General features: G+C 44.2%; 1 protein-coding gene across 13 annotated transcripts in view; it reads left to right on the forward strand.

The window, feature by feature from the left end:
- The window catches only part of agrn (agrin), a 246,455-nt gene that overhangs the window by 170,879 nt on the left and 50,831 nt on the right, over positions 1 to 24,745 (forward strand). For 9 of the 13 annotated variants that reach the window (XM_047340241.1, XM_047340243.1, XM_047340249.1 and 6 more), the window contains 8 exons: positions 3,652 to 3,873; positions 10,656 to 10,853; positions 11,546 to 11,746; positions 17,793 to 17,938; positions 18,783 to 18,888; positions 21,224 to 21,343; positions 21,902 to 22,066; positions 23,077 to 23,220. In XM_047340241.1, the coding sequence (XP_047196197.1) occupies positions 3,652 to 3,873; positions 10,656 to 10,853; positions 11,546 to 11,746; positions 17,793 to 17,938; positions 18,783 to 18,888; positions 21,224 to 21,343; positions 21,902 to 22,066; positions 23,077 to 23,220 (1,302 nt within the window). The remainder of the gene's footprint in view (positions 1 to 3,651; positions 3,874 to 10,655; positions 10,854 to 11,545; positions 11,747 to 17,792; positions 17,939 to 18,782; positions 18,889 to 21,223; positions 21,344 to 21,901; positions 22,067 to 23,076; positions 23,221 to 24,745) is intronic. The other 4 variants (XM_047340242.1, XM_047340246.1, XM_047340250.1 and 1 more) reach the window with 1 other exon arrangement.

Consider the following 24,745-nt stretch of genomic DNA (forward strand, 5'->3'; position numbering starts at 1 on the left):
CTTGTTTGGATTAGACAAACAATGTCTCACCTCTGATAGATACGTGTCACGATCGGCTTTCTTCTTTCCCAAATGCTTTTTCTGTGCTCGTCTTCATTGTGAAGAGCGGCACGTTCGTCGGGGTAAATGCACAAAGAGGCTTCGACTTACCTCCAACCTGTGATAAGTATTCAGCAGTAGACAGACACAGCCCGCGGGTATGCCTTTTGCTGTATGCTAATATACTCTTTTCTCTGCACCGCCTTTTCCCTCGACTAATATGATACATAAATGTTTTTAATGCGGGGGAAGGCGAAGGGAGTCGGATCAAAGCCCTGCAGGTGAAGAAACACAGAAGGCGGAGCTTGCTGCAGATTGGCTGTGCCCCATTGGAGTCCTTGGTTGTAATGGATTGCAGTTGCAGGTGATCCCCGCTGCCAGTTGGCCACTGCAAGCATCACCTGGATTACACTGATTCACTGCCCTGCATAATACAGGCAGCGATTTGGAATTGCACATGGACCCGAGGGGGAAAAGTCCAATTAGCATATGTATGAGCTAAGCGGAGATGGGAGGACGCTCCAGCCAAAATAATCTCCCAGCATTTTACCAACATGTTACGGAGGGTTAACAGTGTGCGCCTGCTTAGCGAGTCCTCCCGGAGCTCGCTCTGCCGTCACACCCACCTAACAGGGGGTTGTTACGCTTTAGAAGTTACACCGTGGCATTGTTGCCACTTTATTCACTTTGTCAGATAACACCACTGAGCGGGCAGGAGTGATACTTGAGGCAGACAGGAAAGCACACATCAGAACGTCAGCGGGACGTGTCCTCTCAGTATTCGAGGTGGCCCGGGCCCGGACCTCCGCTGGGGCAGAGTCGACACAGCGCGGCCTCGCCTGAAGTAATCCCCTCTGGGTCGTGCCCTGAAAATACCACACTAATTAAAATAGAAAAGTTGCACAGCGGCCGAGAGGATACCAACTTGGTGTGACACAGAGAATGTAAAGTTCTCTCAGCCGGCGAGTTAGTACAGAAACCGAGCTGAGTACACACCGGCAGAGCAGAATTATTAGATGGAATTATTCATTCCTATTTTAAGTCTTTATCTACTGCTGTTTCTTATTACTTTTAGTAGACCACTCACTGCACCTGCACGGCCACCAAACCAGTTCCTCGACCTTATGAGACATAACTGATGTTCCCATTCAACAAGCTAATATTGAATGCGTAAACAGCTTTAAACCCTTGCAGCAACTTTGGTTTACTCTGGACCTGCTTGACAGAAACACTGATACATGCAGGACACAATGGATGTTCGTGCTTTGGAGCAGACCAGGGAGAGAGAGAGAGAGCTGGAACAGGCTCGTGAACGCCTTCCCACAAGCCTTAGTTGTGACAGGCTGCCATTTCAAAGCTTCTGCCAGCATCTAAGAGAAAGTAAAAAGACAGCTTTTGGTTTTTAACTGTGTCATAAGATTTTTTCACTTGGAGAATTTTGTCTCCTTCTTTTTCGCCCATACACCCTCTCCAGTTAATAAATCAGGCGGAAATTTTTGCCCCCCAGAGGAAGGATGATAAAAAAATTAGTTTTGGAGGGGAATTCTTTCATCTTTTTTATGTGTGTGAAACAAAGAGCATGGGAGACAAAGGCGTTATCGGAGACTGCAGCTGTGTTTTTAGGAGCCCGTCCTTGGGAAGTGGGCTGGTGAACTTTTATGGAGGCCAAGGTTGTACAGTTAAGCTCAGATCACAAGCTTACAAGTGTTAGACACGCACACACACACACACACACAGGCACACACACAAACGAGGTGTTGAAAAGAGATCTGGAGGAATCAATTGTTTTTGAAGCCGTACCAAATTAAGCAGCACCGAACAGCTTACATATTTATGCGGCACCTCCAAGCTCCTCTGATGCACAGCAGCTTGGCTTCGCAACACAGAAATCAATAGCTGCGTTCCACCTTCTAATCTGAGACATTCACTTTTCCAAACGGGAGAGTCTGTGTCCTTGCTCGAGATCCGGACAAATCCGTTACGTACTGTACAGCCATAACTTAGTCGGAAACACCAGGACAGTAGTGGACAACCTATACAATCACCTCATTTAGCTTATCTATATTGGTCAGTGTTTGTCTGAACGTGTTCCGGTGACATTGATCCATATGTTACATCCACCCTGCATCACTTCAACTAGAGTGAAACAAGCTAATTTCCTCCGTCTGTGTTATCAGCTGATAATTAACCCACAGCATTAGTGCTTTGAGTTGAGTCACCACCAAACGCTTCTGAGCTAATAAATGAATCATGGGGGCTCCAAGCATGGAAACTTGGCCCCCTGTGATGCCATCTAATTCCATAATGGTCATGATAATGATGGAGCCATGGGTGGTGTCATTACAAGGGCCAGTTTCCATGACAGCACCCACCCCTCAAGAGGTGTAGCGTCGACTAGAGAGGAGGAAGAAGTTTTGTTTGACTTTGGGTGTAAAATGCACCTCTCTCAATTTTCCCCAGCGCTTCTCATCAGTAATATTATTTGATGCCTCCGTCGGCTTTTTCCACTAATCTGCAGACACACACGCATTTAGCTGAGTGATCCGTGCCTCATGCGCGAAGTCTTCCAAGTGTAAAATCATCACAGAGCCAGGCCATCGCCTCTCACTCACTCTTGATACCAGAGTGCACGCCATCGTCTCTTAAGGCCTCAATTTTCTCATTCTCAAGTCAAGTCCTCCGAACTGACACACTCACAGTTGCAGCCTGTCTTCGTCTACACAATGCCACGAAATTTTTTCATAGACACATAAAGCTATAACAAATTGATTGTGTCGGGGTGCAAAGCTGCGATCAAAGGTTTGTTCGCACGTGTTTTTTTTTTCTGGTTTCCTCTCGCTCCTGATCAAGTCAGGTTATATCAGCCCTGCCGCTGCCGAGGATCATAGGTGCAAAATCAAGTCTTGGTTTTAATGAAGTCATGCTGGCGCCAGTGGTGAGAGGGAGAGACTGAAGCAGACACCTCTCTGTGATGTTCAAATTTCATATCTGCCTCTGCGCAGGAGCTTGCCATTTTGTGAATTATTAAGCAGAGGGCTCTTTCTTCTCTTCTCTTCGCCTGTTTCTCTTTTAATTTTGTCTCTGTCTCACACACTCTCCCCCTCATGCTCTTCCTTCTCTTGCTCCTTCATGTCAGTTCAACCAGCTTTGGCAGAAGCAGTGGCTCTCACTGAGATGCAAATGGAAGCCTTTGAAGGGGCACATTGGGAACGTCAATTAATCCAGCTGTTTACTAGCCTGAAAAAAAAAGAAAGGCTCTGCGACCATTGTTTGTAGGCTGTTTCATTTATATTATGCCACAGGACCATGTTTTTAACCGCTGTCCTCATGCCACTGACTCCTCAAACAGTCAGGATATGTCAAGGGAGGAAATGATATAGGAAGCAGAGGAGTCACAGGAATAGGGCTGTATTGCATTTTCCATCATTTCTCCCCTTCCCCCAAACCCGTTCTAACCCTCAACTCACCATGTAGCTATACTATTAACTTACCTCCCTGTCACCTTTGCCCTTTCCAGCCCCAGACCTTTCTCCAACCTCTACTTGATATTCCTCCAAGTTCTTAGCTAAACCTCTAACTTTTCTCTCTATCTCTTGGGTGATGGGCCTCCAGATCTCAATATACCAAGCCCATGCTTGGATAAGCAGTGCGAACATGGGGCGGAGTGCGTGGTGAAGAACAACGAGCCGGTGTGTGAGTGCCCCGAGGCCTGCGCGCACATTTCCGACCCAGTGTGCGGATCCAACGGCCACAGCTACGGAAGCCACTGCGAGATGCGAGCGATGGGTTGTGCCCTTCAGAAGTTCATCCAGATCCAGCACAAAGGACCCTGCGGTGAGTATCGGCACTACTAAACACCTTACAGCTGCAGAAATATAGTACGATGACCTATTCCTGCAGTCACATACAGACATATCTGGTAAAGATTCTCAGTCAAGCATCTTCAGAAGTTGTACAAGAGTACATGGGCAACTGGGCGTGTTAGTGTTTCACACACAAACACTAGCAAGCCCACTTGCCCATTTACTTCTGAAGATGGTTTCAAACATGCACTGAACTCTAGATAATCTCCTGACATTCTCCACAGGGGCTGTATGTCAGAGCACAAATGTCTGAGTGAGCCCATGTGAGCACACAGCAGGAGATTCACAAGATGCACAGTGAGCTAGTCCATTAACGTTTCTAACAGGCAATGGATGCAAAACTCAGTAAGAAACAAAAAGAAAACCAAAATATCAGGATAAGGTGCCACACACGTAGAAGACACCAACAAAGATTAGAAAGACAATGAGATTCGAGAGCTTACCTCTGCCGCTGCACCATCCCTCACCTTAACACTTCAGAGATTCCTGTGTTGTTTTGAACGTTTCTGAATTCATGTGTGATTGTCCGGACATTCTGCAGAGTTTCTGTCTGAAAACAGCTTTACAGTGCGGTCACGTAATGAATATGAAACCTGAGTCATATCTCGCAGGTAGGAAAAGATCTCAACCTGTCGAATATAATTCCGCTCAATTTAATTAGTAGTGCTACATTACCCATAAGAATTATAATACACAGATTGGAACATCTAATATATGTGGAGTTATTCATGCGCGAACCCCTGGGGCTTCCCAACAAAGTATAAACAATAGATAATACTTCTTCAGGTCTGAATTTACTCCATTACTCTTCATCTCTCCTCTGCTGCTCTTCTTCAGCCCTTCTACACCAGGGTTTGCTTGTTTTTACCTTTTAGTAAAGATGCACTTTTCTATCAGAGATGATGGAGCACAGAGCATTTTTGTCTCTAATTGGCTACATGAGTCACTTGGCTTTGTCTCGCAGTGTCGGAGTATCATCTAGTCATTATTACACCAGTGACAGCGGGGGCCTCAAGTGGAAAAAATATCCTCAGACCTGCTGTGCGAGCACATAGCCATTCTGAATGATTTTTAAAGCTTGGTGAACCCGCTCTGAATACTCTGAATGGTTTAATACATCTTGCAAGGCCAGGTTTCCTATGAACTGTAATTGTTGAGTGAGTATACTTTCCTCGTCTGCAATCAAGCCATTCGCTTTTCACACCCACTGGGCAGAAGTGCAGGCGTTATCAACCCCTTGGCCCGACTCTGACAGCTACCGCAGTCAGTCAGTTTTACAAAAGATTTTTATCTGCATATTCAAGCCCACGACAATGAGAATGAAATAGAGTTGGCCTCTGAGGTGCTGTATTTGTGGATGAGGTGAGCAGTTAACGGTTTATCAATACAACTGAATTTGTCTGAGTTTGCTGGTATTAAGCCTGCAAACAGTTTGAGGCTCGTGTGTATTTTAGATTGTTTCCTAAAAACAAACAGCAGTTTGATTTTCTTGTTGAAAGGAGTAGATGACAAGTGTGGTTGTTGGAGAGGTCCTTGATGGACTCTTTTTCCTCTCTGCCTGCCCACGTATGACATCCAGCACAGGAGAATATATGCCAACAGGAAATGGAGCAAGAGCGTGTTTCGTCGGTGGGCAGGCGGACGGATTCAATTTGGTGCGCCGCGCTGCAGGTGGATGGCAGGTCTGTCGGCCCCGGGTCCTTCTGAAGTAATGAATAGTCTTTATTTTAAAAAGCGGGAGGCAAAGAGCGCTGGCGGAGTGTGGGGCCCTGTCTATATTCCAGCGCTATGGATGCTTCTTGGCTCCCAGAGGAACAGGCCTGCATCAGTGCAACGGTGCCATAAAAATGCTGAGGCATCGGCTTGCCGGGCTGGAGCCAGCCGAGGAATGATGGCTATGATGATGTGGGTTATTTCTGGGCTGTTTGCACAGCTTCAGTGGACCTTATTCAGCACCATAACAACTGACTGACTCAAGCTATTATCTCACTTAATTATCACAGGCTCTTCCCATCACTAACCCACTGTACATGTTTATAGAGCAGAAAAGGAGAGAGAGGAGGATAATGTATTCTACTTTCAGATGGCCTTCTAAGCATTGGAATTAAAAGTTGGCAGGAGCAATGGAAGAAAGTGGTGAATAAAGATAGAATTTCCTGTGACACCCAAATACTATACTCAGTATACTAATACTACTAAATATTAACACTAACTGTTAATTGGCATTAATTCATGTCCAGATTTATTGCTTTAGTTCTCTCTCTGCCACATTAAATCAGTCTTTATATGTTTTCATATTTTTATAGCCATAGAAAAATATGAATATTGTTTACTGGCTCTGTTTTGTTATTTCCCACCAAATGCACTATAATAAATATTTATGGCTCGATGACTCAAAACTATGATCTTAGGAGACGCAGGTGAGGGCAGCAGAAGGTGGGATATAATGTCACCTGTGTTAAACTGTGTGTGTTTGTGTTTGTTTAGCTACAGTCTCTCATGGGCGCTGCTATGATTTAATTTCCTTCCCTCTGGGCTGGAAAAATAGTGGTTATCTAAATGACGCAACCCAGTAGCGATATGAGTGACATTTCTTATTATTCCGAGATTTTTCCTTCACTCGCGTCTGAGTGGCAGGCGACCTTGTAAGGTGGGCTGCTGGAGGGGCGCTCGGTTAATAGACCCCCCAGCTGGATATCAGTTGCCTCGGATAAAAGGGCCATTTGTACAGCCTTAGCCAAACAGATGAGAGCAGAGGTGCCGGAATCATTTTGGGAAAAAAAGGGGAAATAACAAATTCCCCCCACAGGTGTTGGATATGATATACACAGTTGACTAGGAAATATAGGTCACACCAGCAGCGTGAGAGTGGTCGGAGACGGGCAGAGGAAAAAAGGGTGGGGAAAGTAATAAATGGAGGGAGGCGAGTAGATGGAGGTAAATAAGATGAGGAGGAGCAGAGGAAGGGGGGGGCAGAGTTAATAGTTTGTTGGCCAGGCAGGCATCGACAGGGGAGTTGTTATCATCCAGGCATGTTCACAAGCCTTCAAAACACAAACCAGCCTACTTCTTTCTGCTTAATCCTGAGGTAATATTCCGCCCAGACCCCCTCGGCCACAATTCAGAGTTTTCCCACTGAGGATATCAACAAAACGCTGTAAAGCTGGAGGCCCTTTGGTTTTTTTCTTACTCCTCAATGACTCAATCCTTCATACTTTCAAGGCCACTTTTCATAGCACCCTGCCCCTGTTCCTCACGCTCGCTTCCAAAACCATAAACAGTACCATCAAACACAACAACGGGAGCTGTCACAGGGCATCGCAAGTTAGCAGTGTTTGTTTCTGGGGGACCTTGGCTAAATTTAGCAGGTCCTCAGCTAAAGAAATAAGTTTGGTTTGATAGTTAGAGGAGTGACACAAGAGGAAATTTGGAAAGATGAGACTATAGTAGTATAAAATAACTACCATCTTTGTGTTATACTGTCATACATTACCCAATTACATGATGCAGTGAACTATTGTGTAATTACTTATCCTATACAATAAGTGACACATCATTTACTCAGTTGTGGCCATTTTTGAAATATTTGCGTTTTAAACACGTAAATTAGACCCTAACTCTAAATCTAACTAAATAAACCCAAAGTAAGAGTTTGTATTAAAAACTCTCATTTCCAAGCTTCATGTAATTCATTTCTTTCTAATTTCTTATCATAAAAAATACATTGTATTCTTTACAGTCATTGCACCTCTGTAAGTGCCAACACTTGCATCTCATGAACACTTGTATCTCATGAACACTTGCATCTCATGTACATGATGTGTAGTGGGTCCATCGGCAGGTGCTGAATTAAACTACAAAAAGACCTGAATTTCATTTTTTAAGTACACCTTTAGACCCTTAAGAAATAATTCTCCAACTACCAAAATGGTTTCCCACAACAGCAGCATACATTTAATACGCCACATTGCCAGACTCACGTCAGGACTGTGATGAACACTTCACAAATATCATCCCATATTCACTCATGAGTGTCCCTGTGTCGGCTCAAAGCTCGGCTCAGCTGCAGTTGAACAGAACAAGGTGATTACCTGGGTCAAATCTCTTTTAGTTTACTCTTCCAGCTCAATTTTTGGATAAAGTAGTCGTTTTTATTAGACCTGACATGAGAAGCATTTTCCTTTGATGTTGTGTTAGACTGCAGAGGCTCTTGCACTGGCGGACATGTGAGGCATTTGAATGAGATGACAGAAAGTGGACATCTTAATAGTGACAGTAATGGCGATAATTCCCCCCTCTTTTCCTGCCTTTGAACTGAAGCTCCCCTCCATTTCTGTCTGTTTGCGATGCATGCTTTCCGGAGGATCAGGCACTGTGGAGAGCCAGGTGCGAGGGGCAAGAGCTGATAAAGAAGCGAGGCTCCTATCAGGACGCAGTGCCTGATAAAGGACAACACTCGCTATCGCCACTTCCTGATTTATAGCTGCCGCAACCACAGAGGAACCCCCCCCCCATTTTAAAGACCCTTATATTTTATATGTATTTATTCTGTCACAGAAAACCCCTTGCTGACAATTTGTATATGTCTGGCTTTGTGCACAGAGGCATTGTCAGGTTGAAAGAAGAAAGGGACTTGCAGAACTGTTGCCACTTATTTGCTAAAATTTCATCAGAGTTCGCTCAATTGTAACTCATAAATAAATGGACCACAAATAATTGCCTCAAAGAAAAAAATAAGTTGATTTAGAGGAAACATTGATCCTGTACACTCCACTCATCTTGTTCTTTTTTAGGTCTGACACCATAGGAAGGTCTTATTCTGCTAAAATACAGTCTACTGCTTCTACATGCAGCGTACTATATTTTAAGTGTCATATACAACCATAAGCAGTTCAAAGTCAAGGCTGTTAATCCAGGAAGGGAGCGGGTGCCAGCACTAGATGGAGAGATGAATGAAATGAGAGACTCTAAAAGAGTAATAAACAGATTAATAATGTGGAAGGTTCCAGCGGCCAGCCTCGCCTCTCTCAATTAGTGCTCAATCAGCAGCGGTTATTAGCCTGGCCCTAATTGAATGTGATAGTGAGCTGCGCTAATGCAGTCTTCGAGGAGTAATTGGTGTCAGAGGGAGAGGTGCGTCTACTGCAAGCCGTGTCTCTCTCTGCGAGGCCTCGTGTTGGCTTTCTCCTTCATTTCCTGCCCTCGTGTGACATCAGTCTGCCCATGTCTGAGCCCACTGCGCTATTACCTTCAGGCACTTCCTCAAAATGATCCAAGTGAATCCCCCCGAAATCTCTTCAAGGGGTTTCGGTATCTCAAGGCATATTTTTGGAGAGCAAATGTAGAAATCATCTGCCCGATAAACTCAGATCGCTGTGGATCGTAGAATACATATGAAAAACCTTTCAAAGTGGTAAATAACAGGAAAGTGAAACTTTTCTCACTCATGTCTGTCCACTTTCCTAGTACCTGGTGCTCAGAAGCATCCCTGAAAGATAATGTTGGCAGGGTTTCTTCCATACCTCCCCAAAGGAACGGCAGTAGCCAGGTGATGAGGAGTACCTGGCAGCACCTGCCTCACTAGATACAGCAATTGGTATTCGGGCCAGAAAGTTCAATGCTTGTCTCATCAGACCAGACAATCTTTTTCCTTTATGCTTTCAGGGTCCTTTAAGTGTCATTTGGCAAACTCCAGCCAGCCTGTCGTGTGGCTTTTTCTCAGGAGCAGTTCTGACCACTCTCCCATAAAGTCCGGATTGATGGAGTGCTGCAGAGACGTGTGTCCTTCTGGCAGCCTCTTCAGTTTTTGCAGAGAACCTCTGAAGCTCTGTGTGTTCAGTTATTCAGTTTCAGCTGTCTAAAAAAAGGTAGTTTTGGGTGGTTTCTCCTGTGATGGAGCCCACCCTGCTCCTGGGAACGTCCCCATGCTTTAGCATTTTCTTTTTATCCTCTTCCTCAGATCCGTTCCTCTCTAGAACTCTGTCTGTGGGGAATTTTGTTTTGAATTTCATGGCTTGGTTTTTAGCTCCCACATGCATGTGAACCGTTGAACCTTTTAACAGACAGGTGTGTGCCTTTCTAAAGGATTTCAAATCAATTGTGTCTGCTATCCAGTAAAGTTTTACACCAATTCTACACTCAGTATGGAAACTTTGCATCCCCACACTTCTTGTATTTGTGCTGCTGCGGTGCATTAAACCCCATGAAACAGCTGCCAAGAGCAACAATAAAGAAAATACAACAGCGAATTCTAACTATTTAATTGTTTTATGGCCAATCATCTATATTATGAATTTTGAAACACTGAGGATTTTTCTGTTAATTCATAACTGTGTTTGAAAATAGCACATTTGCATCTTTATCATTGTTATCATTTGTTGTCGATTGAAAATTTACCAAAAAAGTGCATAAAGATTACCATGGTGACAATATTGATGTAGTTTAATGTGAAGGTTCACAGAGCAAAGCTGACCAAAGACTGACAAAAGCTAATTCCTTTGCAACTTAATATCCATTTCAGCGAGTTTGAAATCCGCTTCAATGGATTTTCAGATTAATGACACAAAATAAATTTGATCTAATTTGCTGGTCTGCCTCAAAAGAAGAAGTATAAAGTGACCTAACATTTCTCAAATTTATGGTATACATGTATTTTAGAGCCAACTTGCCACCAGGGTCGTAATAATACCTGAAACACGCTCACATAAAGACACAGACACTGAGCCTTCGCCTTCTTCCTTTTCACTACCCTAGATGAGTCTTGTGCCAACTGCTCTTTCGGGGCAATCTGTGATGCCCAGAGCGGACAGTGTGTGTGCACGTCGGAGTGCGTGGACTCCCACCAGCCTGTGTGTGGCAGCGACGGCACCACCTACAACAGCGAGTGTGAGCTGCATGTTCGGGCCTGCAAAGAACAGATGGACCTCAGAGTGCTCAGCCAAGGAGAGTGCAGTAAGTAATGCGCATGTTCATATGGTTTGTGTCCCATACTGAGATTGTATCTTCTTTTTTTAGTGTCAACATCAGATAAAAACACGTAGTGCACAGTGGTCCGCCAAGGCCCAGTAGTCCCCTTAAGTTTAAGCAAGCTGCACCAAATTGCACACACGTATTGTAAGCAATAGCCAAAATGTTCCTTTTTATCAAGATCCAAGAAATTATTTCCTTAGAAATCAGACAAAATGTCAAAAAACGCTTCTCACAATGTTAAAGAAAGTAAAAGAAAAAAATTATTGAGCAATATATTATTAGCAAACAAACAAAACCAATCAACAAACAAAAGAGCAGGGGTGTAAACATAACCTCCTTGATGGATGTAATAAAGGATTTTAAGCATGAATCCTAAGTTTAGACAAAGATGTACTCCACTCTTTTTCTCAGGCTCTGAATTAAATTTTGATATAAAAAATAAGGTTACTTATAAAGCTGCAGGCTGGCAGGTCATATTATAACAAAAAACTCAGATGGGAAATTACTGAGGAAACATGTATGTAAGAAAGAAGTGGCCTGAATCATTTGAATATCTATTCCAGAGATGAATTTTAAGTTCTGGTGAGAATGAAATCCATTAGCTCCATGAATATTTATTTTTCCCTTCCTGCCCTGAATCGTCCCTCTGCTGTGTGTGTGTGTGTGTGATACAGAAACATGTGGCAGCACTGTTTGTGCCTGGGGCGCCCGGTGTGTCCAGAACAAGTGCGAGTGCCCAGAGTGCTTCGGCGAGGCCTTGTTGGCGGTGTGCGGCAGCGACGGCATCACCTACCACAGCAAGTGTGAACTCGGAGTGTCCTCCTGCATGCAGAAGAGGAGGATTGATGTGGCTAAAACCGGCAGCTGTGATGAAGGTAGGAAATGGACTTTGAAATGGAGTAATTATGTTAACCAGTCGGCCATTGCGATGGTGTAATTATCTTTATCAACTGACCTGTGATAGAGTATTCAGTCATCTGTGGATTTTTCATAATGGTTGCATATGCCACCAGCAGGATGCCAACAGGCTAACACAGCAAAAGATGAAGTGAGAGTCACTGTGTGGCCATAAAAAGAAGAAAAAAACCTGTTACTGGAACAGAAATGACTTCTGGCTGATTAAGTTCAGGTCAACTGTATATTTTAGAGATGATAATCTTCATGCTTTGCCTGTCTTGTTTGTTTGTGTATCAGTGCATCTCATACTCCATTTCCTCAGCTGCCGTAAATAGAGGCAAGATAGCGACCAGGTTCTTTATTTACCTCAAGAGCACATAAAGCCAAGCTCATAACAAGCCTCCCTGTTTTCTGTTCCGCTTCCTCTTCTCTCTGGCTGCTGTTTCTTGTTAATGCAATTCAATACTTCCTCCATTTTTATTTGCTTTTTTTGTTACCTTTCAATTCCTCTATTTCAAACCCTTCTTGTACAGTCTTATTAAAAGTTTTAAAATTGTCACATTTTAAATTAACTTTCCAGCGTACAAAGCACAAAGCTCCCATTTTCCTTGCAGGCTTTTTGTGTGAAATATTTGCAGGAGTAATTATATATTATATTATATTGGAGAGTGAGAACAACATCTACCTACTAATTCCAAAAATATAATAGCTCTATAATTAGTTTTTCTTTATTTCACCAAATCAGACCGACACAGATATTCAATCAATAATTTAACCAAGAATCACTTTCTGTTTTGCAGTATGTCTTCAAAGTAAAAGCACAATGTTCCTTTTATTGCTGTTATGCTTTATGTCAAGCTGAACTACAGAGCTTTTATTTTGAAAAGTTATGAACTTGGGTCTGAATACCTCCGAAATAGCCGACATGTAATATTTGCAAAAATAAAGGCCGTTCAGTAAATCATTCAAACATAAATATAAACCACACACTTGAACAGTAATAAAGCAAATTCAGTTTCATTTAATGAAAAACATTGACTATAAAATCTTCATTGCAGATAAACCAGGTAGGATGAACACAAAGTTTTCTAACTTCACTCTGAACCATCGACTGTTTATAAAAAGCTCTGCACACAACGTCCAGCTCACAAACAGTAAAAAGTGACAGTGTATAGTAGAACTGTTTGAGGAGGACTCACTAATCACAAGGAATCATTCTGAAGAGGCTCGAGAGCTTTATCACAGGACAAGAGAACAGACCACTCCAAACAGGCAGGTTTAGAAGTAGCACTAGGTTCTGTTAAAACAACAGGGAGCGTCTCTGCAGACATTTATCATTTGAGTCTTGATAACCCAAGTCATTTCACTTGGCTTTTATTAGGGGCTGCCTTCACAGCTATTGAATGCCAGCTCATGTTTGAGAATTTGCGTTATGTATTTCATCAAGCCCTTCTATCCAATTATGCTTTACGTGTGTGACCGATGGCACTTAATGTGAGCGTCCCCTGATTTCTACGCCTGTTGCTCCGTCGTTCCCCCCACGTTCCCCCCACAAACTCTATGAATGAACTCTAATTCGCCGTGCAAATCACATCTTGATCAGCGCTGACAGACCGAGGCAGCATATCACAGTCCCTCGCCCGGGCCCCATCTCGGGGACGACTCTGGAGGGAGCGCATCGCGGCAACCTCTGGTTGTCATGCAGACGGCGGCGGTGCCGTTCCCCCTGTGGCTGGTGGGTCGTCACAGAGAAACGCAGTCATCCTCTGACAAGGTGTGAAGGGGAGCAGATTATACCTGCCAGCGGGAGGGATGGCTGGAGAGAAGAAAAGGGTGTAGATGGAGAACACAGCAGAAAGAGATGAGAGGAACCAACTTCCTTTTTGATTGCTAGCCGGGGGTGTTTCTATCTTTTCATTTTTTCTGTCCACCATTGTCTGTCATACTGGCCCGGGGCCTGTGAGCCGAATGGTGCCGCCAAAGCTCCTTGTGGTCGATTTAGCACTGTTTCATTGACGGAGACAAGTGACCTTTTTTGTATTTGGAGCATGAAGAAATGTGAAACTGTTCGCCCGCGATGCAGACTCACTGTCACTACACACACAGACACCCACACACTCTGTCCTCATTGTCTTGTGTTGTGTGGTATCAGGCAGAAACGCTGTATTCCACCTACCCAGAGGCTTTGCTTTGCTTGGGGTGCCTGATGGCTTAGTTTTTCTGTTTTATTCCTCTCTCATATGTCACTGAACGTCCTCCTTTTCCTCCATCACTTTCTCATTTTGATTCGGAGAAAACCACCTGGCTTATACAATAGATTATTTTTGTCTTCTTCTTCTTTTCGCTCCCTGCCTCCCACCCCCTTATGTCTCTCTCCATTTTGCACTCCTCTCCATCGAAATTGTGCCTCTCCACAAAAGGGGCACCAATGCTTTCACAGATAGGGGTGGAAATGGGATCGTCTGAAATCGATAAATTTCACCCTAGGGGCGTCCACTAGTCATGTTTCTTTCTTTTTTTTCTGCAGGCTCTGTCCCCAGTCCTTTTAAATTCTGAAGCACACCCTCCACAGGACGTCTGGTGTGATTGTTAAACGATCAAAATCTAGTTGCTGTTTTTCCCCCTCAAAATGACTGTGTTTGTCTGTGGCATACTTCTCGGCTACATACCATAAAAAGGATTTGTTGTTGATATACTCACCCCCGCCTGGATATTTGTGGGGTAGGTTTTGGCGAAATTAGGATTACATATTGTTTAAAACAGCACCCTGTCGCAAAATGTAATACCAAAGACTGTATTTTCTGGCTCTGTTGTAGACAGCAGCAAAGCTCTACATCATCCGTGTGCACAACCCCCCCCTCCATACTTCATATCTAAGATAAGCCAGAGGAGGGAGTGAACATGTGATTAATTCTCTTACGTAGAGCCGACTTAAAAACCATCCTCATTAGTCTTGCGGGGGGGGAGGGGGGACACAGAGCATAAAAATGGAAGTTGTTTTCTCCTGCCTTTTTATTTAGCAGTAATGAAAAATGACAGTGTGCCCACTGTTGGCCATACAGGGAAATTTATCACCTGTTTAATTTCACACTCGGGTAGGCCTGGCCTCAGCTCCTTTCCTCGACACTGACAAAGTGGCAACTGAGAGCAGTGTATCACCTACAGGGGTTTCCAGACCTTTTTTAATTGAATAGACATTTAATAAACAAGATTATGAGCGCGGGATCACACAGTGATACACGGCCCCCACCCCGCTCCTCAAATCAAACTGATCAGATAAACACAGCTCCAAAAAAAACCCTAATGGGGTAAAAACAAGAGACGTAAAGTGTGAGCCCGGGAGGGGTGTGAGCTCATTGGCGTGAGATCAGCGGATTTTACCTTCATGCTCCATCCATCACATGCCCTGTAACCTTCTGTTAAGGGAGCAAGCTTCTTTCTCTCCCTGTGCCTCCTTCAAGCAGCCGCCCCACGGGTGGTGACGCTCCATCCCTCTCTATCTTATGGGAACTTATATTTGGATAAACTCACTGTCACATCTGCGCAGAGCTGCTCGTGCGAGTGACTGATAGATGGAGCGAAAGCAGAGGAGAGTGGCGCCACACCGCGTCCCTCAGCGAACGCCGCTGTCATTTTCGATCCTCGCCGTAATTTCAAATGATAAAATCCGAGTTGACATTCACACAGGTCATGACAACAGAGGCACCATGAGAATACCGGTCACTTCTGGAGTCACTGATGTTGACACAGCTAATCTGGTTCACCTCTTGCCATCCCTCTACTATTTACCCTTTCTCTCTCCTTCTTTCTCGAACACACACACTTCTGGACAGCTTTGACAAAAGCCTCTTCTCCATCACTTCTTCTATTATTTGCACCGTCAAATCCTCGTGATGTTTTTTTCTCTCCTCCGTCTTTCATGGACATTATTCTTATGCTATTCATTTCCTTTCTCCCCGCCGCCGCTGAATCCTGTCTTCTTAATGGAGCTCCCTTGGCTAAATAGACTCTGGCTCCTGACATGATTGAGTAAAAAGGAACGGATGGGCAGAGCAGAGAGAATAGCTGATACAGCCATCTTAGCTGGGGTTGTATTAATTGAAAGGTTCATAGGCAGCGCGGGTGGTGGGCACATGAAAGAGCAACAGCTAATTAGGACCCCTCTTTGCCCTTCACTTTTATTTATTCCATTCTAATGTCTTACCTCTTTTATTTATTTATCTTGTCTCTGTAAGGGGGCCTGAGCGGAATATGAATTGGTGGCTCCTGCATTTCCCCTTTTGTTGCTGTCTTGCTGAGCTGGCGTACAGTACACAGACACAGTCGGCCCACTGAGGGTCTCAGCTCTTATTTCTCTGCTCGGGAGTCAGCTGACGTCTCCCTTTCAAGTCGCATCGTGCGCCAGACAACCTGCGATACCGTCAGTGGCAGTTGGAAGCAATTAACCAGACCATTAGCCCCATCACAAAATGTTATGTTTAATTCGGCCTGCGGCGCGCAATCGATGAGCTGCAAGAGCAAAATACCAGCTCAAGGAACAGGGTCGGAGGTTCTGCCGCTTCAAAATGGAGACAGAGCGAATCTTTAACGAGTTCTGATGTTTTCAGGAGATGTGGCCTGACCACAAAGCTCCAGCTTCATTATTGAATAAAACTAATGTTATTATAACTAATGTGATGTAATTTTGTAAAGCACCACACACATACCTCACCAGTCCCACCCCACCAGTCCCACCCCACTGTATCGACCCCTCAGAGCTGTCACAGCCCATTCCTGATGACCCATATAAAAGACCAGACCAGAGCTTCATGGGCCCCAGCCCCTTCCCTGCACTGTGACCTGCTCCATAATCTGCTTTCGAAGATGGGCTATGCTAAGTGGCACTTCCATCACTACGACATTGATTTCACCATTAGCAGTGGCGCGTCAATACAGAGTGGAATGAGCCCTAAAAGTAGACAGACAGAGGAAGATACGCCTTGATTACCTTTTGAGCCTTTCAGCTGCACCGGGAGCTTTTAGCTGGTCTGCATTCTTTCCCTTTTTTGAATAACAAATTTGTTTCAAATGAACTTTCTCTGCCAGCCCCCAACGTTCCTCTCGCTCTCTCTCTCCGTCTGATATTCTCTCCATCTTTCTTGCTGACTGCTTTCATTCCCTGCCTTCACACACACTCACCATAATCTCCCTCAGGAGTTCCACTGTAGGTGATATTTGCAACTTCAAAAGCAGGATCCTCCCCCTTCCTTCGCCTGCACTCGTCAACAGCCCCCGATTTGTTTTTCATAAATGAAACAGCAAGCAGGGCTGCTGGAAAAGTTTTTTTTCCTCCCGTCTTGAATCTATTTTTCCTTGTCTTTTCTAAAGTTTGCACAGCAGGTCAACAATGACGGCAGTTTTGTGAAGGCACAAATCCTGCATAGTGATTAGTGATTTTTGTTTGCTGCCTCTGTCACCAGGAACACGATGTCGGCTCAAGCAGCGAACAAGAGAAGTGCTCTTTTGAAACAAATTAAAGGCCTTTTAGGGCTGCTCTTAAATATTTGCTGGGACAACTTTCTTGAAACTTTCAGGAGATAATTAGATTTTACTTTGCAATTAGCTGCATTCTCATATCAGGGAGCAGGCACCCATAAAGGAGGCCACCAGTTCTCCCTGCACACTTGGAGGTCAGAGTTAATAATCCCCTCCCCTTTTCGGCTGTGATTTAATTGGAATGAAAAGGATGCCTCGCTGGTGGTGTAGAGATGTTGTTCTTAATTTATTTAGTCAGTCTCTTGCCCTTACTACGGTGGGTCATTATCTTGTTTTACCAACAGTGCCTCTGGTGCTCTCTTTGCAACCAGCGTGAGGGAAATGTAAATGATCTTCAGTTTGTGATGTTCCCGGTGTATAAATGAAGCTGTAACATAAAGAGAAAAGCAACTAGCACACTTCATCTGATGTGCTGATAAAAGGGGCATCTCCCCCGTGTGCATGTGAATGTTTTATTAATGCGATTTTGTGTATTTATGGTGTCTGAAGCAGACTGTGGCTCAGGAGGGTCAGGCTCAGGAGTGGAGAGCTGCGAGCAGGACCGCTGCCGCATGTTTGGAGGCTCGTGGGATGAGGATGCAGAGGAGGACCGATGCGTGTGTGACTTCACCTGCCAAAGTGTGCCTCACAACCCGGTACGGCTGCCTTCAGCACCACTCCACGGCCACTCGCATGCTTTATTCCCTAAACACACAATTAGTGTCCAAATTATGTCTAAGAGTAACAAAGTGCAACACACAAACATCAGACACATAGTGTAATGACTGCGTCGCCACAGTTAATCAAGGATAAATGCAATTTAGGTTAGTAGTTACTGACAATAACTTTTACAAGATTTATAAGATTATTTTAAATGTAGCCTACAAATGACTCACTGACTTAATAATATTGAATTTAACCATTGAAACCATCTTTGAAGCATGATGTAAACCCTGGTGCCAAAAGATCACCAACATATTCAAGTGACATATAAGGGAAGAAAAACTGTGCTCAAACATGTGCTGCAAAATTGGCATTCCAGTTAATGGCACTTCTGAACAACTTAGCCTGAAACTAGAAGGGCACTCAGTAGAGTGCATATACCTCAAAAGAGGCGCAGCAGTCCCCTTATGGCCCACATTTAAATTCAGTAGATCCCGATTACCAAATTGCACACACTCAGATATCAAATATAACAAATATCAGTTCCAATTGGTTTTCAATTGGAGAAAAAAAAATCCTGGATCTGCTTTCTGATCCTGTTCCACACCACAGTAGTAGTTTTCTCAGTTGTCATGGAGATACGTTTCGATCACAAAAAAAAAAAGGGACGATTGTGAAGACCATAAAATGCTGTTTAAAAAGTTTATACATATTTACTTTGAAACAAACTACTGTTTCCATGCACTCAAATTAACTTTCACATTAAAAGTATGACATTGAATTGTGGAATAAACCGTATGTTGTGCAGTATCCAACTTTTTTCTTTTTTTTTGGCAGGTTTGTGGCTCAGATGGCAAAAACTACAGCAACGAGTGCGAGCTGAAGAAGGCCAGATGTGAGAATCAAGAGCACTTGTTGATTCAGAATCAGGGACCGTGTGCAGGTTGGTGCATTACACCACTCACAGCTAGTGACATTGCGAAGAAGCACCCTCACCAAGACTCACTGTCATTGACATCACATTTCTCCACTCATTTCATCCACTGATGGGGTAGAAATAGTGTGTAGCACTGCTGTTGTGTGACCACTGTAGCCTGAAGCAAATCAACCAAAAGAAGGTTGTGGTTAAAGAGCCGCTTCTCTGAGGCTGGCCAGTTAAGAATCTCTCTCACAGGCCCATGTGTACAGATAAAAATAATGATGCCTTTTTCCTTGCCAGATATTCTGACAATTTAAACCATTAAACTTGTGCTCACAAGCTTGTTTCCTAACCCTCAGGATACCACTTTACCCCACTTACTTAAAAAAAGAGAGAAAAAACACTCTGTGCATGTAAATGCGTGCCATCTATCACGCAGAATAGTTGTCAGATCTGTGGTTAAGTGGCAAAGGTTCGTTCTTCCTCGCGAGCCTTTGCCTCCGATGCGAGCTCAGGTCGGGGAGCAGAGCAAAATGCACTTAAGGGATTTTGTGTGATCATCGCGGCCTGTTTGATTCCCCGTGGCTCTAAAAGAGAGGAGGATGGAGAGAGTTGAAGAGGGAGTGAGAATGAGCGAGCTGCCAGTGTTTTCACACACATCCCTACAGATTCTTCTCCTTCCTAAGCTGGCCTCCTTGGGCACTGACTGTCACGCTTCTCTACCAACCATGGATAATCAATCCTTTTTTTGAAGAGCCCTCTATGGGTACAAGACCTCTGGGCTCTCCTCTCCTATTGGCTGATGGAAAAGAAAGACTCAGATCTTTGGGAATTTCACTGCCCTCCACATTAACTATGTAGGGAGAAACTTCGCTTGACCTCAACTCCGGTAGAAAAGAATCAAAACACGCTACCTGTCACTAGCGGAGCACCAAAGAAACCTTTTTTTTAAGAGCTTATGATTTTGACAAACCTGGAACTATTGCAGGTTTGTTGTCAACAGTGTCATCTGCTGCGCACACATTTGTAAAGTTTGCCTCTTATAGCGCTTCAAACCATCCTTTATAACTGCCTGCAAACTCAAATCTGGGTCAGGGATTTCTGTGAAATCCAAAGAAATACAGTACTCATTGGTTTAGTAGACAAGCAGACGTGCAGATGTTCCCTCGGAGGAATAAAAAAGTCTAGATACAGTCAGAGAAAGCACAGACCTGGAAAACGTGAAGGCAATATTGCACATCACAATGAGCTGCATTGTGCCGGACAATGGCTACTGAAGAGGAAAAACCCTGGAGGGGTGGAAGAACATATGAAATTAAAAGTTCTCCTTGTTCTAATAGGCTCAGTACAGATAGCTAAATGGAGCGCAGGAAAGTGGCACGTTTAATGAACTGTGTCCAAAGACCATCTCTGGAGTGGGAAAAGCTCTGGGGAGAAAAAAAAGAGTGAGCCGAGTCATCAGCATTAGGCTGAGGCTCATATCCACACCAGTAACATCGTGATTTATGGCCCCGGTATCTCCAGCCTCCAAACTCCAATGCTCAAATGAGCAACACAAGAAAAAGAGATCGGGAGGGGAATTGAAAGAGACGGAGGGAAAAAAGACAAGGGGAAGATTTCTGCTTTTCGGCTTTCTGTCTCCACAACTTCACTTTTTTCCCTCCAAAGCCTTGAGAGAATGCGCACAATGATATTTTTTTGCCTCGGTCATTAAACAGACGCCCTTATCCTCCCACTGTATGTTCTGTTATTCTCTTCCAATTTCAGAAGAAGTGCCAGGTTTCGGGAACACATTTGTTTTTATTTTGTTGAATGTAGTTTTGTATCCGGAGCTGTCACGCTGGTGTGAAGGCTGGCACATCCTTAGACAAAGAAGCTCTCCACATACTGTGCACAGGCAGAAAACCGCTTGGCACATTCCTTCACATTACGCAGCATTTATTAATTTAAAAATATAAAATAAAAATTCTGGAAGGTTGGAGGGCAGCGGCACAATTCCATAATATTAGACAAGAACAAATGAGAAAGACAACGTGCCTCCTAGTGGGTGGCAAATGTCCTCTCCGGCACATTCACTAGCGACACCATTGTTTGTTTTCACTGGAGGTAGTAGAATCATTTCTTCCTGATTTTGAGCCATTGTGGGGAAAGTAGAAAATAGAATCGTTATCTTGAAGCCGACTGCCAGCTTCTCCACCTCTGCCCCCCCCGAGCCAAACTCATTGTTGGCAAAAAGTTACACGTTGCTCCGAGATTGTGTCGTCTAAATCCCACTCAAATGTTGGTGTTCTTCCTCCCACTCCTTGTGCCATCTGCCCCCCCCCTATCTCTCCTCTCCTTTTCCTTCCTCCCTCATCAGTGATTTCAGCCACATCTCTGCCTGAGCTGAAAGCGCTTCAGCACTGCAGTCTGTCTGTGTACGGCTGCTGCTCCGACAACATGACCGCTGCCGCAGGAGTCGGACTGGCTGGATGTCCCAGTAAGTCCTCTTTCACGTCCCGCTTTTTGACCCTCTGAAGTGCTCCGAGTTCTGTTGACGTGTTCGCTCACATTAGGGAAAAAAAAAAACATAGATACTATCAGGCTGTTTCAGCACACAGGCCTTATTGTCCTTGACTGTTACATTTGCAAAGTTGCAGAGCAGAAAACGTTTCATCTTAATCCAAGGAATAATTATGATAATCTCACACTGTATCAACATAAAAAATCATCTGATGACTGATGATCTTGACGAATGATAAATGAAGGAGAAAACTCTGCATTTAGCTGTTGGGGGTACAGTGGGGACGGGGAAAATTCAGACACATGAAGAAGGATATACAGACATTTTGTAAAGAGGAAAGTCACCTAAGCACATTTTATCTGGAAGCTTTTTCTTCTGGAATAATGCTTGGCCATCAGTTGAGCGGAGTATAAATCTTTAATACAGATTATCTATCATAGTAAACACTATTCAGCTGTTGCCAGTTACAAAGGAGCTGAGTCAGTCAAGAATTAACGAGTAGAAGCTGAAAGTGACATCTGTTGTTCTCCTCAGGTACCTGTCAGTGTAACGCGTATGGCTCCTACAAGGGCACATGTGACCCAGCCTCAGGACAGTGTTCCTGCAAGCCGGGCGTTGGGGGACAGAAGTGTGACCGATGCGAGCCGGGCTTCTGGAACTTCCGTGGCATCGTGACGGAGAACATGAGCGGCTGCACGCGTAAGCAATCGCCTCTTTGCGTCTGTGCTGACTGAGCACGTGTACATTGTTGTACTGTTACACAACTCCAAGAGTAGGAGCAGTCAGTTGGTAAAGGTCAATTCACACCTACGGACAAAGTTGAGTCTTTAGTTAACCTAACGTCTGAGAAAACCCACAAAGACATAGGGAGAACAACTCACACAGAAAGATGACAGACAAACTGGGATTTGAACTGGGAAACCATTGCGCCACTGGGCCACCATACAAACAATCAGAACTGAAATATTAAGTAAATAAATGTCACGTTTCGTAAAGTACAAACATTGTATTTTATACCATGTAGACTAAATGTTAACTTCAAGATGAGGATTAATATCTGTGAAGTGTTAGACAGTAAAAAGCTGCTATACCCAGCAGCTAAACTCCAATTGAATAGTGGTTTATATGCCCTTCAGTCATGTCACAACTGTACTGAACGGTCTGTATTCATTTGTATTCGAGTGAACACTGGGGTCATGGACCCTTGTTTGTCTTGGTGTAATGCAATATGGTGACCAGCTCGTACCCTGCCACTGAGGTATCATAGGACATTCGCTTCCAAAGCCACAGGGTATTTTCAGTCAGCAGCGGGAAGCCTGCAGTTGCCTCACCCGTGGCCTGACCTTAACAAGGTTTACACACACACTCACCCAACAACACAGCAGACAGCGCACCAATACCAGGTTGAGCTGGAGAGCAGAAAAAACAACACACATCATTGATTCTATGATGGGGTTGATGTCCCTCCCTACGTTGTTTCCTTGAGTTTCTGTTACATATTCCTCCTCCTCCTCTCTCAGTTTCCCCTAAGGCAGGATGAACTGTTCCCAACCCTTGACTCTCCGACAACAATGTAATAGGGTTCAGAAGCTTAGGTCGCCTCAGACACACTTTAAACGTAATAATTCCTCTTTCTGTCACTGTCCCGAATTGCTGCTTTTTCCTCATCAACCCCTCTCCCCCTTCTTTTGTCTTCCTCTCCACGGCAGCATGTAACTGCGACGCCACAGGCTCGGTCCGGGACGACTGTGAGCAGATGTCAGGCCTGTGTTCCTGCAAGACGGGAGTGAAAGGCATGAAGTGCAACGTGTGTCCAGATGGAAGCAAGATGGGCATGAATGGCTGCGACAAAGGTAATAAGAGAGCGTGCCGAGGCAACCAGTGGAGCGATAATAAACCACACACACACACATACTCACACGCATAACCAGACACACACTTCCTAAGTGTTCCTCTGTCACTCGCCTGATCCGTGGATCAGCCTTGCAGCTCCCAGTTCTTTCTCTGTCTGCTCTTCACATCCATCTGGTCTATCGGCACAGGAAGAACTGGCTCCAGGGTGGTTAATCAATACTGATTAGGAAAATCAGTGCACAGCTGACACATGACATATCACCCATTGATATTTTACTTTCTTTACATCATCTTCCATTTTGGACCATTCACTTGAACGTGGATGTTTGTACTCCTGCGTTAGGACTATTGATTACACTTGGATTAATAATTAAAAGCGCTCCAGCGGTTGCACTAGCAAAAAATCAAGTTGAAGCAAAGTTGGGCTCATGCTGTGGGAGCCTGTTGCTCCTTGATTAAGATGCACCATCAGATATCGACAGGAAGTCAAATGCTTAATGAAGCCAGCAATCCTGGCACAGTGGTGGGGCACTGTGCCAAACACCCTGCCTGATGAAAAGGTGGTGGCACATGAAAGCAGGAGCAGAAGGGTGGGGGGTACTCTAAGCCTCTTTAATGTTGCAACAATGCAAACACCCCACGCTCACAGTTGGCCAGTGGATGGCAGGTTCCCCAGCTCCGGCTCCTGCTGCGGCAACTTCCAAGGCTCCAAGACATCAAAGGCAAAATATCCTGAGTGCACACCTTTACACAAAACGAAACATTACTCATATTTTCTACCCCTGTAAAATAGTTTAGGGAAAGTGCTGCGGTCTATGAAACCAGGTGTAAGTCACACTGTGTGACATAAAGGTAGCTAGACAATTTTATCATGATATTACCACTGCTGTACTGTTATACCGATTTTCAGCCTGTCCCCAACTCTTTGACACAGTTTAAACTCAACCATGATGGAGGTTGTGGTTATCTAAAACCCTAGCTACTAATACTAGTGCTACCACTCCCCCAAGTCAAGCCAACACATGCTCAATTAGTTGATCAAGAACATAAATGTTGTCTGTAATGCGGATTATTCTCGACATGCAATGCAACTTCTTTTGTTTTGACACCAAACCACAGTTACACATGCTAACATCACACTGACACACTGTCTATATAAAGATGGACAACACGTCTCCACTTCCTACTTTTCATAAATGAAACCAAAATATCCCGGATATGAATGCTGATAATATCGTTTGGAGCTACAGGCTGCACAGTAGTGATCAAAAAACGAATTAAAACCAGACTTACCTGAAAGAGAACCACTGCTTATGATGGAAACCATCTTTGAGAAAAATGTATTTGAAACTTTGACTTGTTAATTTGGTCCTTGTCACATCCACTAACATGGAGGAGGCAGGATTCATGACCTATATTGTATCCAGCCACCAGGGGGCAATTGCGATTCTTTGATTTCACTTCTGGGGGGGGGAGATAAACTCTCCCAGTGTCGCTAGGACACTTAATCCATGCCTTCAAAAT

This window comes from Hippoglossus stenolepis, chromosome 6 (genome assembly GCF_022539355.2).
Source record: "Hippoglossus stenolepis isolate QCI-W04-F060 chromosome 6, HSTE1.2, whole genome shotgun sequence".
NCBI lineage: Eukaryota > Metazoa > Chordata > Actinopteri > Pleuronectiformes > Pleuronectidae > Hippoglossus > Hippoglossus stenolepis.